General features: G+C 39.8%; 1 protein-coding gene across 1 annotated transcript; it reads right to left on the reverse strand.

The window, feature by feature from the left end:
• Positions 1-281: 281 nt before the first annotated feature.
• LOC140236919 (very long chain fatty acid elongase 7-like) lies at positions 282-15,164 on the reverse strand. The gene is made up of 8 exons (XM_072316857.1): positions 14,745-15,164; positions 8,408-8,503; positions 7,303-7,490; positions 5,173-5,253; positions 3,600-3,656; positions 2,211-2,316; positions 1,339-1,475; positions 282-557 (listed from the first exon to the last, which is right to left on the reverse strand). The coding sequence occupies exons 2-8, from the start codon at positions 8,466-8,468 to the stop codon at positions 282-284; spliced, it is 906 nt and encodes a 301-aa protein (XP_072172958.1). The 5' UTR covers positions 8,469-8,503; positions 14,745-15,164.
• Between the last annotated feature and the right edge of the window lie 562 nt (positions 15,165-15,726).

Below are 15,726 nucleotides of genomic sequence, written 5' to 3' on the forward strand. Positions count from 1 at the left end.
ACGCATAACATTCCACACACTCCTGACCTGTATTCAGCTCAGTTGTACATAGGTGTTTTGCTTATCTAGTAGTAGCAGACACAACTGCACAAGAACAAGGTTCGTCATATCAGCCACAATGTATGGTAAAATTAAATCCCATGTATAGATAAATACATGATAAAAAGGATGGCAAGTCAAAGTATGAGTCATACTTTCTATTTCATTCTAAAATGAGGAAAAAATAAGACAGAAAGAAGGAGGAACAGGCAAAAAAACAAAAAGAGAGAAGACAAGCTGTATCAGTGGAGCTTGTGGACACCATTGCTGTTTGAGTCAGTCTTCCGTCGATGGAGTCCGTTGCCATTGGAGATGGCAACTTCCTTATCGGCAGAGCCGTTCTCAGTGGACTTGGGAGGATGCTGACCCTTCTTGAGGTAGGCTTGTATGTAGAAGTTTGCGAAGAGGAAGAAGAAGATGAAGCCGTAGCTGGCGATGACCCAGACGAAGAACTTTGGGTACGGGCAATCGATGAAGAGCAACTGGCTGCAGTGTAGCATCACTAACGTGAACTGAAGCTGAGGTGCATGGATAGGGACAAAAAAAAAAGGATTACATAAGCTATGGTCTCATCAAAAATTATCAGTAGGACATAAGTTCTGAAGGTATTGGGACACCATTCCCATACCTAGGACTTTTTGAAAGACTAACTTGGCATACCTTGTCATGTAAATCCTTTATTATACACACTACAGAAAATGACAGATTAAGAAGTTTTTTCCTCTTACCAAAAAACATGCTGGAATATAGTTAGCTTTATCTTGATCCTCTGCTGGACAATGCTACCAAATAGTATTCTTGGATTTAAAAAATAAACATAGACATGCTCTCTGTGAGGTGGGGTTTTTCATAGACTCTGGTGAGTGGTAAGGTCACTTCTCACTACAAGAGGAAGAAACGTGATAACACAAGACATGTACTTCTGGTGCATAATGCAGTGAAAACTGCAAGTGTTTGTGACTAAATGGCACCGTCATGCTTGATCTGGAGTAACTGTCTAATTACTTGGATTATAGACAGACCTCACCTATGCTATACATCATCCTATCCAGGTTGCACTGAAAAAAAAAAAAAAAAAAAAAAATCAGATTGCTTACAGTCGCATCAATCTGCACAGCAGTGTGGCACACCAGATATTTGAGACATATCAAGCAAAGATTTAAAAAAAAAAAGACACCAGTAAATCCAAATAAAACATCTATAGAAGGAGGCAGACAGATGGTAAAGAGTCACAGATGACAAAAAAGGGAAAAAAATGATGTGGATGAAGCATTTTGTTGAGAAGTCAAATCAACTCACCAGCTGCAGCTTTGTCATGTATTTCTTCCACCACAAGTATTTCTGCATCTGAGGACCAAAGGCTGCCAGGCCGTAGTAGGTGTACATGAGGAAGTGGATCATACTGTTTAGAAATGAGTGGAAGGTTCCAAAGCCACCTGGGATGGGGAAAGGCAGGTGGGGGAGTTGATGAGGGGAAGATAGAAGTTATATCCCTGCATCATACAACATTGAAGAAATATATTCAAATTGAAAAACAATAAATTTTACTCAAGAAATGCATGACACCATCACAATGAACACAGCTAGTAAATATCTCGCAACTTTCAGCGGGAGTTCAGTACCTCAATCAAACATGGACTCTTGAGGCAATAACACATAGTAGGAAGTTGTTGGCATTGCAGGAAAAATATGTTACTGAATAGTTGCTTACTACATACAGTTCCCTTTTGTTTTGTGACAGAACAAAAATTGTAAGTCCTGCTTACTATGCGATTCTGCAGCAATTAACTATGTGCATTTATTCATCTGCTCTCACACAAATCAACCAAGAAAACACAAGGAAGCTTCCACAATCAAACTAGATGCATTATTAATTGAACAAAGGCTTATATACATAGCAATACCACAGTTTGCATCAGTACTGCCCGAGTTAGCAATCTCAAAAATAAAGAATGAACATCGTGCGGCAGAAGAGGTACAAAGTCACTCACTAAGCATTTGGGGCAAAAATACTCACACAAAGTTACATACATTCAGAGACTGTACAATGGTCTTAATATGCATAGATGTCACTGACAAGACTGAAAATACTCATACTGGAAAATACAGTATGTTAAACCTTTCCATCATGAGAACACATAAAGCTTGTACAAAGAAAGTGATGGCTGTACCTGGCACAAACTTGACTCCGATCCACCAGGTGAAAGGCATAATGGCATGATGGAAAACATGGAGAAATGAGATCTGGTTCTTCTTCTTCCTCAAAATGAAGAAAAACTGAAAGAAAAAATGGAGAAAAGGCAAAACAAAAACATAATAAACCTAGCTGCGCATGGCCATATACACACAACACAAATGAGTATAACTACATAAAAATAAGTCGGTTCAAAATTACATTCTACGCATGAGCAAATCGAGGTCAAATGAGAAAAACGACACAATGACATACACACTGCGTTCAGACGATCCCCCGCTTTGCTGGGAATGTTCCATTTGCCAGAACTTTCCCTGGTAATCCCGCTCCCCTGGCAAGCTTGTCGAATCCAGCAACAAAATTCTGGTGGGGGACTGACCTTGATCTCTCGCATAGCTATTTTCCTCAGAAGTGCACATGCTCCAAATGTGGTGGCAAAGTAAGCAATCAGGCGCTGCTGTACGCGTTGCTATCGTATAAATTTGCAATAGCACGCCCCATACAGCACCACGTATGGTGACCACACAGCTGAAACCACCCTTTCAGCGGGGTATTTCAATGCACATGTGGACGGTCGACCGTAAAACTCTCCAAACTGCCCCCGCAAAGCGGGGGATCGTCTGAACACAGGGCTAATGAGCAACATCACGGGTAGCGACTGAACAGTTTTTTACATTGCAGTGATGGAAAGACATTGCAAGCATTCAAGGGAGCTTGTTAAGATTGGCATGCTGGATCACAAGAGCAGGCAAAATCTTGATTTACAAAAATTTTGCATTGATGGTTCAAATTTTGGGGTCATATAACATAACCTTGTACTGGTCTTAATAGGGAATGGTAATGAGCTCTATGGCCTTTGCCAGCAAGGGTGCTTCAACAATTTCTTATGATGGCAAGCCTTAGCTCCCAACACTTGCTACAGAGTGAACCACTCTCTGACTAAACAGAAACAAAGTAAATAGCTGGGAAACAGTCATTTTGAAAAATTCATTTATGGAATAAGCCATAACGATAGTAACATATGGAAAATAGTATGTGGATGGAAGAAAAAAAAAAAAAGAACCTGCCGCAGAACTATCGTAGAACTGTCGTAGGCAGTGGTGTTTGCATTTATCCATGCAAATTTTTATCAGTATATATCGGCTGGTGGATCATTTCTAATAAATATCCCTCACAAATTTGCATGGTGAAAGAAGAGTTAAAATGAGAAAACTATTTGCAGGTAAACCATGGAAATAAAGCAGAGTGTTAAACGGTGTGCCCACTGTCATTCCCATGACGACAGTAGTAGTGTACATGGGCAAGATTCAAAACTGCAAAAAGAGAATCTGTAAAGGGGGGGGGGGGGAGATATGATTATACTCACCGTGTCCCACATTTCAATGAACTTAGAAAAATAAAACCACCAGCATGTATGCAGCATCTGGGTAGGATGGGAAAGATGATAAGAGATCAATGAGGAAAAGTCAAGAAAATAAGGCCATTTTATCCATATTGGACCCTAAAGACCAACCCATCATCACTTTCTTGTAAAATTTGTTTTGCATGAAACAAACAGGTGCAAGAGGTGGAAAAGTCACACACACACACAAAAAAAAAAGATCATGGTCATTAGAATTCAACATATCATAATTATCTTCTAATTCACATTATTTGGTAATCCACGAGTTTTTAAAGCCCGTATGCTATATTTACACCATGTCCCTGTCAGCCGAGGCAGCCCCGTTTACCCAAAACACAGTGCGCCATGGGTAGGTGGGACATTCTCCTGTTTTTCCCTCTTCGCATTCTAGTCTTATTTGTTCCAATCCTCGCTCAGGTGAACATATAGCTATCAGATGCTGTTTTCATTGTCTGGTAAAGGTAAAGTACAGAATATCTTCTGTCGTTTCCCACCACAGACTGCTTCCAAGTTTTGTTGAAACCTATTACATGATGTCGCGTTTTGTTGCATTCATCACAATTTTAATAGTACACCATGTATGGCCTACAAGGTTTTTCACCAGCACCGGGACTGCCGTGGTAAATCTCTTTTATGTTAAAAAATCTGGCACAGCAGCCACAGCAATCACAGCTGTCACGTTTGCCTATCCCATCCCATCACATTGTCTCAAGTCTGTCCCATTTTGTCCATGGTGGCCTGAAACGTGACTGCCATGGGCACTGGGAATATGATGTAAAGGCAGCACAACATGCAACTGATGTGAAATTGCAAAGAAATTTATGAAGTCACTACTACAGAGACTCTTTTTTCTTCTTCTCCTCTTCTATATATTCATTACACAAGAACTTGTAACACATGCCGACAGATCCACTGCTGACACTCAGACTAGTAGACGTAGCAAAAGTTGTGCCCAGCAGAAAGTTATGAAACATTTGCTGCATTCCCCTTTCAATCATAGACATACATACATTGTACCTTTCAAAAAGAAAAAAAAATATCTAAGAGACTTTTATCTAGAGACTTTTACTGATGCATTTTTGTTTCCACTCATTGTCACAATTGCTAGTATACGTACGTACTCATCCATAATATGGTAACATTTCACATGCATTCCCGTAGCCGTTTCATACAAGCTGCCACATCCCATTCTGTGCCAGGGACTCTTGATATTGTGCACAACACTATGGGAATTTTGTGCTTATCAGCACTCAAAGTACACAAAGGGTTAAATAACATTTATCACATTGACTACACAGTAACCTGGAGGGTCCTCCATACAGTCTGCAGAGGTTTCCGAATCTGGAAGCCATTTCATAAAAAGATGATATGATAGCAACTCTTGCTGGAATGGCAATTGTCATGGTAACAGCAAGAATCCAGCTTCCTGATTGGTTGTTGCTATTGTACGTTGCCATTCCAGCAAGAGTTGCCATCCTAACATCTTTTATGAAATGGGGCCCTGGTTGTGGGAGGAGGTTTACACCAGCAGACTTACCACCAATGCTGTGGGACTGGAGCCGTAGTCTACTAGCTGGCAGCCGTAAGTGTACCCATTTAGCCAACCACCTCTAGCAAACTGAGAATATAAAAGACAAGAGGAAAAAGAGGGAATTTAAGAGAAAAATCATCAACAGTCAAACTAGTATTACACACAGTGCCCAAGACTGCCTTCAATGGTGAAGGCTATATATAGATTGATCCAAAACAGACCCTAAATAAGGAGATTCAATTAAAAAGAAAAAAAAAAACATACAAACAAAAATGCATTCATTCATTTAATAATTTGTTTCCGTCTCAATGTATAATAACATTTACAAATTGTAGAATACATTTTGTCATACTACATCTTAAATGGTGAGATGATGAGAAGCACACAAGAGGCTGGTTGGAAATGATCCTTTATATGGCGTATCAAGCATATTAACATTGAACAGTAAAGCAAACTAATCAACAGACAGCTGGACAAGAGATACGTACCAATCCTTCGATCAAAACAAATGACAAGCAGTACTAACTGTAAAAGTGTATATGTTCGTATAAGTAATTTTTCACGTTCAGCCAGGTAAGATCAGTTTCTCATGGTTTTTTTTTAATTCTGCAGGATCAAGACATTACAAAGCGGTACATATAACAGGCAAAAATATTCATGTGCTTTTATTTTCACGCTAGTTTCTGGTTGTGCACAATGTGCGCAAATTTCAACATTGCGAAAATTTGCACTTTTACAGTACAGGTTCTGTTGAACAAGATAATTCTAGTAGAGGATACAAACTTATGCATCTTGTTTTTTTGTTTGTTTGTTTGTTTGTTTGTTTTAGGGAGACAAGTATAGGCTATTTAACTCATATGCTTATGTTACAGAGCTATGTATTTCACTACTCAGTGCAGTTTGCAGGCACAATTTTTGACATTCTGGGCATGCCTCTGGCAAGCTGCCTGGTTCATATCAAATTTGTGTACATCTGTAATCGGTCTATTCTTCTTAAGAGAAAACACTCCAGTATCGATGGCATAATTTTACATACAATTTTGATTACAGCAATAACTAATGTGCTGTAAATGCAAAAATATGTAGTTGTAGTAGTAGTACACTGTAGTACTGTGTTAATTTTCCATTTTTTTCCCCTGCTTTCAGCTAGCATGATTTCTAAAGCCAGCAAAAATATCTGCAAGATATAAGTGCTTTTGGCTGGCATGAATTCAAAACCCAGCAAAAATTTCTGCAAGATTTTCTATGCACATTTTGATCGTGATGGATTGTGTACTTCATCAGCTCATAAATACTCCTATAGTACATGTGTGTGTACTGATTTGTGTGTGTGCATGTGTCCTAGTATATATTTCAGGTTGTGTGTATGCTTGTAGCTTTCTATGAAAGCAAGCACGGAAATGAATTGTTTGTGTGTATATTGTTTAACAGTCAAATGTGTGTACTTATGTAATGTGTAATGTACAGCGCTCATCATCTGGAATGAGGCATAATGAAAGCACATCAGTATTCACATTGCGCAGTGAAGCAGCACATCAATTTTCATGCATGGAATTGTGCGATTTTATATGAAAACATTCAGGGAAGAAATTATGCAATTTGAAATTAAGAACCCATGGATTTTGTTTTTTAGCAACTTGGCACAATAGTTTAATCACATAAAAATGACGACATTTACAGTGTTTTCGAGTGCTTTCCTAAAGCGTACCATACCATACCTGCCCCAAAGGAGTGCTCGGATGTTCCCAAAGTATACCATACAGTACCATGCCGATCCAAAAGTGGACCACTTCCTAAAGTGCTCCAAATTCAAACCATATCCGTACCAGAAGTCGGCATAAGAATGCCAATAACACGCACTTTGTGATAATGCAAAGAGTATACTCTTTGTTCGGCACACCTGCATGTAGCGTAAGCATGTGAGGTGCATGACCCTGTTGCTGCAAAACGAGCGACCCCTCAGACTCAAGTCCAGAAATAACTCATGAATTACGCTTTTTCCACAGAGTGCTCGAACACTCCAAATCTGGCATGGTATGGTACGAAACAGTATTGTTTGGTTTGGTTCACTTTGCTTTTAATCACTCCAATGCGGCCTCATGGCACATCAATTCCTTGCTGTCTATTAAAACATACCCCTACGACAAGACAAAACGACAGCAGCACCATGGCCAGGTTGTACACGATGAGGACTTCCCGAAGCTTGAATGGCTCCCGGTGCTCCATGAGCTTGGGCCCGAGCCAGACAATGATGAGGTAGATGACCACCAGGAAAGTGCCGGGCCACACGCTGTCCATCAGCAACCAACCATCCACCCGGGGATCTGGAGAAGAGGAGAGACAGCATGCACACCTCACTAGAGTCAATGCGCTATAATACGTTTGGTGTTTTTAGGGTCTATCTTGTTGTTGCTGCTACGTCGAGGTCACTGTGGTACAGTGGACGGGACTCTTGACTTTCAAATGGAATTCCCAAGTTTGAATCCTTCCACAAGTTCACTGTAAAACAAAAACCATTCGCAGCATGGAACTCTCGCGAATAGGAGCCCACGGCCTTTCCTGGGGCATGGAACTTTCGCAAAATTGCCACTGGCATTCAGTGCATTGTGTAGGAAAAGCAAAAACTTTTGCGTGCATTTTAGTTTTGCAAATTTAGCTCCCGAAAGAATTCATGAAGGTTTCATACACATGAAAATTTCTGGTTTTACAATATTGTCTTGGCTAAAACATTTTCCAAATGATGTCCCTCTGGATGTAAAATTTGTACCACCAGGTGTAATAGGTAACAGGTGGTTACCCAGCCACTGCATAAAGGGCAGTGTTCTCTGGAGGAATAGTGCTACATGTCATATCCCACTGAAGACGGACTGATTTTCCTGTAACAATCATTTTCCATTCACCCTAGCCTAAGAATGCTTGTGACTAGTCTTCAACAGGTAAAACATTTACATTTAAGAGGCTACCATGGATAAACAGGACCATATTATCATCACTGTTGTTGTTGTAAATTTACAGACATTACCAGGGGCCACAAAACTTGTTGTTGTTTCTTTTTAGGGGGATGGGTCAAGGGTCAATGTACACCCCATCTCCCATCTCTCTGGGCAGACCACCTTCAGAGAGTCATGGGTTTTGTGAGAGTTGTTCCCCCTTCCCCCCAGATTTCCCCATTCCCCTCCCCCATTTTCTTTTTCTTTAAAGAGTCAAAAATGTGTGCGTGGGAAAGGGATGCTGCACTTACCTCGATGCCTGTCCACGAACTCATCAAACTGCTGAAGGTAGTTCCCAAGTACCTGTGCCATCGTAGCTGCTTAGTGCCAACCTCTCTGCATATATACTGACAAGAAAGTAACATGGGCATCAAACACCTCTCTGATGAAATTATTACTGGGTATCTGAAGTTTACAATATGCTTATACTGACTAGTTGCAATGTTTGCTGCAAAAAACAAGCAAATAAAAAAAAATAAAAAAATAAAAAACAAATGGAGGCAGATTTGGTAAATTCAAAGGCAAAAGGTGGCAAATCCAGATGGGTCTACCAGAACCTGTTTCCGGGGTTTAACTCAGGAATGGCTTGACTCTGCCTTGTAGTCCAGGCTAGAAGGCACCCAACCTTGTTTTTTGATATATAAAATGTTTTTTTGATGGTTTCTTATCAATTCGAGGGTGCTGATTCCAAATCCGATTGCTGCCACTCGCGTAACCTTGAGCATTTTCGGCAAAATGCAAAAATTCAAAATGGCCGCCTGATATGCTAATTCGGCCGTGATAAACACAATAATGTACATCATATGATAAATTATTCCACCAAACTTTGTACATTTCTGTTCCTAGAGTTACTCCATCTGCATTCGCAAGAGAATTTTCATTTCATATAGGTTCATTTAGTATTTAAAGCTCATTTTTTATTCAAAATGGCCGCCATTCCTATGCTTATGTACTATATGAATGGCAAAACATATGCATGGAAATATAGATCAAATTTACTGTATTTCCAGTCCCGTACCTACGCTGTCATGAAGTGTTGCATGTGTAATACAAATATGTTGGGTGTCACTTACAATATAGAGGGCCTACATGTATATTTGAGCATTTGATATTCATAAACTTTACGATGTTTGACACAATTTCTTATATATTTCATTTTGTCTCAACAACAACTATAAGTTCACTAAACGTCTCGCAAGAAATCAATATACAATACCATCATATTCTTCATGGAGGTTGAATGTAAAATTATACTAACACAATATATTAAGAAGAATAGATGCATGGTATTTATCAAAATGTTGAAAATGGAGGGGAAGCTAGAAAGCAAAGCTTCTAATATGCATTCCCATAAAACCATATCAACAAAGTACAGAAAAATCCTACACAGTAAGTGCAGAGATACATGGTTGCAGACAAAAACACATCAGACATTAATGACGTAACTAAAAAACCCTTTCAGTGTAATTTTTTTTTTTTTCCAGCAAGGAGTTGGGGGGGGGGGGGGAGGGAGGGAGGAGTCCTGAGGCGAGTTTGAAATGGATCATAACCTCCATCACTTTGATATGATATAATTTAGAAGTACCGCCTTGATATTATCGAGCAAACTTGATTTTCTTCTTGAATTATCAAAACAACAAAAACTGGTGAAGGCCTAAACGAAACTGTCCAAACGCAATACCGTACAACCTATTCATTAAACATCAACCAAGGAGCAATGTGAGATACCTCTTTCAGTTCTCTCACAGTTCCCAGGTGTTGATAATACACAATTTGACATCATGATCTCATTCAGTCTTGTCTTAAAACTAAAACTGTTATTTTTATTGTCTTTAAAGAACCCTTTAATTGAATGTTTGGCAGAAGGCGACATCAGCCCCAAATTTGCAGAATTCTCAGGCTACAGATGCATATATTAGTCCTGCAATTGCTTTAATTGCAACCACATCTGGTGATGTTCAGCACTTCCTCAGGGGTCAGAGGACGATTATTTGCCATAGAAACAGAATGAAGACATGAAGACTTGCTTGATCACCACCCGTTGAAGACCTATGGCTTTGTTGCCAGGCCAGAGACAGTTGTAGGTAACTTGGGTGGTATCAGAGATGACATCCGACCAGCATCTGCACTAACCTGTTTTGGGGTCAAAGCTTTGAAGTTACGGGAGGGAAATCTAGGCTTGTGGGATTTCAGACGCATTGATGGCAGGTTGTTCAAGGGGGCATTTCATGGAGCGTTTGGTCAGATCTTTTCTTTTTGACAAACTGTTATAAGCTACTAAAATTCCTGCATCTGATTGGCTGAGAGCAACTTTGTCAGACAAATTTGTCAGACAAAACGCTTCATGAAATGCCCCCATGCTATCGTGTTTAGAAAGTCAGGGTATTCGTTGACGGCACTGGTGACACTTGCCATCCTTTCCTTCCAGCGTGAGGGAGAGTGATCGAGTGCCAGTGAAGGAGGGTAGACTTTCTTAGCCTATGCTTGGAAGGCTTGCCACAGAGGGCTACCTTGAACATAGCGTTGGTAAGATGGAAGGCATGGGTCTGATGATAATCTTATGAAGGTTGGGGCAAAGTCTCCAGAACGTGAAGTACTCCTCTATTGTCTTCAGATGGGTCAGTACTCGGCTGATGTCATCCAAGGACTTTCTATGAGACGTTAAGTCAAGATCATCTGCAAACTTCCTACGTGAAGTGAATGTTATATCACCATGGAAAAAGAGCTCTAGTGGAGTTAGTTTACAGCCACCATTAAGGAGGCCATCATTCAGAGTCCTAACACAGCTGGTCTAGTTACCTACATGTAAGGCAATCCTGAATCTGCAAGTGCTGAAGATTAAAGACAAGCAGTGTGAAGTTGTTATAACACTGCTTTCAGAATGAGGCAGCACTGTACAGATCTCAGAGTCTCCCTTGACATCATAATTATACGCAAACACATTCACTCCGAAATAAGACAGTGGTAAAATTCATCTACCATATATAATTCATCTGGGTTAACATGAAAAACTTTTGGGCATTGTTTTCATTTCAAAGATTTGACGACAGGAAGTGAGGTGATCCCTTTTTTCCACTTTCCCCCGCCTCATGTTCCTTCTCGGATGAGGGGACTGAAAAGTTTGTATAATATCGCTTTTAGATAATGTAGAACAGGACAGGTAATTGGAAATTTCATTTGTGTTATCATTTAGGATTCATCCTTTTAATTCAGTAAATCAGAGTGAATATTATGATGTTGAACATCTCAAGGCAAGTAGGTATCAAATGTTCATAATATGTAATGATTCCTGATAAACAGCTTTGATGTTGGCGTCAATTCAAGCTTTGGTGGACTTTTCCAAATTCCTAGGGAAAAATTCAGATTTAGGTAGCAAATTTGGATGTTTGCATCAAAAAATAAAACAGTTTTTGTTACTAACAACCTTCTGATTTATAATCAGCACATAAATTGATAAACAGCGTACCTGAGTGACAAAAATAAAAGAAAAATTGTTTGTTTCCATGTACCCTTTGCCGTTCATATTGTGCAAGGGTATATGAGTGGGATCCATTTTGAAGTTTTGTATAAAGAAGAATATAATAAGCCTAAAAACAATAAATTTTCTGTTTGTTTGCTTGTTTTGCTAGTGGCACTCATCAGATTTGCATTGCACATGCAAAACTTGATAAAAGCGTAGGTATGTGACTGAAAATTCGTCTTCTATTTCTATGCATATTTTTTGCCATTCATATAGTACATGAGTTTAGGAGTGGTGGCCATTTTGAATTGAAAGTAAGCTTGAAATATTAAATGTACCTCTTCAAATGAAAAATTTCGTGCATGTGCGAGTAGAATTACTCAAGGAACACAAATTTTAAAAACTTTGATGGAATAACTGGTCATAAAATTGACATAACTGGGATTATAATGGCCAAATTAGCACATCTGGTGGCCATTTTTGATTTTTGCATTTTGCCGAAAATGCTCAAGGTTGCGCGAGTGGCATCAATAGGATTTGGAATCAGCACCCTCGAATTGACAAGAAACCATCAAAAAACATTGTATATAAAAACCAAGGTTAGGTGCACTTTCTATGGAGCCTAGCCTGGACTATTGTGACATGACCCTCTGTTCGCTTCTCTTGCGATTATCACTATACAGCAAGAGGGAATTTCACATGGTCTAATGAATCTTACGACTGATTGCTAAATGACAACAGGCAGAATTCCATAACGTGGATGAGCAGCTACAGGTCACATTCAAGGCTATTATTGCCATTGAGGACGGGCTGATTTTGCTATATCACAGGTTTCCCAAAGACACTGACCCAAGTATACTCAGAACTAGTCCACAGGAGGTTGATACTGGGTGAACATGTGCACTTGTAACAGCACTTTTTTGCTTGATTATGTGGTGGTGTATTTTGTTTGCTTGAGTTTTCTTCTATCACTTTATCATTGGCAAAGCTAGCAAATCTGCTGACAAATTTATGTCCTAAGAGATTTTGTTTTGGATGGGCAAACACAAAAGAACTATTAAAAGTGCGAGAAGACTCACAGAATTTTCCCAAAGTGGGCTAAAATATTGCCATTCCTGCAAAAGGAATTTTCCAGCAAAGGGTGAACCATTCATAACGCTGAAGAGAAGTAGGGCACTCTGCATGATACTGTCACAGAGAATCCAGCCAGAAACAGCTTTTGATACTCCAATAACACCAGTCACTGTGCACATCCATACAAAGTAATTTTTTTTTTCCCTTCATAAACTCCGGTTCAACAGAATGAACTTTTCACTTTACTACAGTGGCATACAGGTAGCATAACACCCATTTCATCTATGGGATTTTTACTGACCCCATTGGCCCACTTTAGTGGGATTGCACATATTTCAAGATTTGCATTGCAATCCATATTGTCAGATTTTTGTCAGGTGTAGACATACAAAAATCTTTATCGAACAGCATGATCGGAATCACACTCCAAATCCAAAGAAATCTCGCAATTACTTCGGAATCGTTGCAATAAGTTGAAAAATAGCATGGTAATTTGAGACGTGGCGAGTGTGTGAATGCTGGAATCTTGAGATCTTTTATCCCATCAATGAAAACACATATCACAACAGCACACGAATACAAGGGCAAGGGTCACAATTTTGGTAGACAAATTTTCACGATCAGCAATTAGTAAACCCGTAGTGGGATACAGGGTATTTCTGTCCATCTGAGTGGATGTAAAAAAAAAAAAAAAAAGATCTCAGTATTTGGATTGAGATCCACATCCCGCTAATTTTGTCTGTGTGAATGACATCAATTCCTGTACTACGCGTAGGAGGGACAGTCTTCTGGTAAATCTCGTTATAGCTTCTACCATCAAATTACAAGATTGTCGACAATACCAGTAGCGACACTGGTGATAAGCAACAGATAAATGACACCAAGAACTGGAAATGACTGTCACCTCAAATCACAGACAACTGCTGGAAAAATGTGAAACTTGTGATGTACAGCTGTATGCACACAACAAACCAGTGGGCATTTCCACTTGATGCACAAAAGTTAATCTTTGAAAAAGCAGAGAAAGTTGAGATTGCCACCATTGTAAAATTTGGGGATGTGCAGCAAATGGAACATCTTTGTTACCAACAGGAAAGTGACAACTGCCCCAGCAAACCTGCAGTGACAGGGCTAATTTATTAGAGTCACACCAACCATGGTAGAGTTGTCAGGAAGTGTCACACAGCAACATGGAGGAATACTAACAAGTGGGTAGCAAACTACCCACTGCACATGTGAACTTGTTGCAGCAGCAATAAAGCTGTCTGGCCACCTGTTACAGCCAATTGGGCTGTCACCTTGAATCACTGAGGTCTCTATCAACAGCCTACAACAAGCTGCCATCCTACTGCTGCCACTCACATTACTACCTTGCACCACTGAGGCCTCCAACAGTGTGCAGTTACTTGCCACCTGTTGCTAATATACGATGCAAAATGCAAAATGAGAAAACACAGAATATTTACAGTTGTTGCCAGTAGGCCATCATGGCCAACTTTCTATTAAGTCTATGTGTTGTAAACACATTGTAAACCTCCAACATGTCACATTCTTCTGAGACTGCATCGCACCAGCACTTTTCAAAAATCTGGGGGGTTTTTTCAAAGCAATGTAATCTTCTAAATTATAGAAATGTTTATGGTATACAAGTGTGCAGTGATCAAAGTTGTAGAGAAAATTCTAAGCTTTGATGTGATCTAAGGGCAAACTTGTGAATATGTACATTCAATTTCTTGAAAATGGCCTGCAGATACAAAATTGTCAAGATCTGGGAGGCATGACTTTTGCAGATGCTACATGTGCACCAACCATGCCAGGAGATTAGAATTTACTTGAAACACACCTATGGAACGCCGCTATCTAATTACCACACAAGGCAAGCTATCTGTGTGAGGAATGGAATTGCAAGCATTAATGTGGCATTTGGTGGTGATCGGTTTGTTCGTGCATTTGAGGAAAATATGCGAAATTGGCATGCCATCGACTGTAAAGTCAGGTGTTCCAAGGTGGCACATACACAGCTCTAAGTAAAATCTAAACTGCATTTAACTCACCAGTCCTCGGCCTATGTCTGCCCTGGTATAACCCTCTGGGTGTGTGCTGGAGACTGGATGCTTGTTGCTGCAGTAGGAAATAGAATGAATTGCAAAACATACAGGTGATACTTGGGCCAACACAAATCTCTGAACAAGAGATCTAATTGTTATTTTAGTACTGCAAACCATCCATGGCAGACACCACCTAGACAACATTGTCGAATTCAGTCTGTAACTGCACATCTCAGCAACACAGCTTGCCCTTCACTGCCGCATATAACAATTGTGCACTTGAAAAGCAGATAAAGGATACAATGCAGTCAATGGCAAAAAGAAATATTAGTTAATACTTCTCTAAAAGCCTTAATGCACTGAATGTACTTTTGAACTGTGAAGGACACACTGTCTGCTTGTAAAAATATTCACAGAATGATTGATGGGGGGGGGGGGGGGGGATGAAGAAAACATGTATGCCATTGGGTGGTATGTGAAATGAATGCGCATTCACCTCCACAGATCAGACACCTTCATCATGACTCTTGGAACCCCACACCTGCCTTTCATTTCATGAGAACTGTTCACATTCCATTGAGATCTGGGTATTCATAGACTGTGGACTCATCTAAAGTGGGTCCAAGCAGTCAGTCCGCAGCACCCGATAATTCGCTCGTATTTATTCAACTCGTATGCAAGCCCGCTCTAGGCTTGCATACGTAATGCGCTGCGGAAGGGGATTTTGTCCTTGGGCTTTCGGCACCAAAAATACACCTTATGTTCACAAATTTGGTATCAAATTCAAGGAAAATATGTAAACTATCGCCACATGTTACTCAAATTATTGTAAATGAAAAATATCATAGCGTAATTTGAGCTTGAAAAATGCTAAAAAAAAGTAATTCTTGCAGTACACGTTCAAGACGTCAAAAAAATACCAAATTCACCTTGCGTCTCAATGAAAATGCTTTATTTGGTAGTCCATCTCCTAATCTTTGTATCCATG

This window comes from Diadema setosum, chromosome 13 (genome assembly GCF_964275005.1).
Source record: "Diadema setosum chromosome 13, eeDiaSeto1, whole genome shotgun sequence".
Taxonomy (NCBI): domain Eukaryota; kingdom Metazoa; phylum Echinodermata; class Echinoidea; order Diadematoida; family Diadematidae; genus Diadema; species Diadema setosum.

Bases quoted from the DNA above. Each gene is read 5' to 3' on its own strand.
- LOC140236919 (XM_072316857.1), bottom strand. From the start codon at position 8,468: ATGGCACAGGTACTTGGGAACTACCTTCAGCAGTTTGATGAGTTCGTG. The intron at 5,254-7,302 runs GTATGTTTTAAT...TTATATTCTCAG, and splicing joins CGTTTTGTCTTGTCGTAGGG to TTTGCTAGAGGTGGTTGGCT. The intron at 558-1,338 runs GTGAGTTGATTT...CATGCACCTCAG, and splicing joins ACATGACAAAGCTGCAGCTG to CTTCAGTTCACGTTAGTGAT.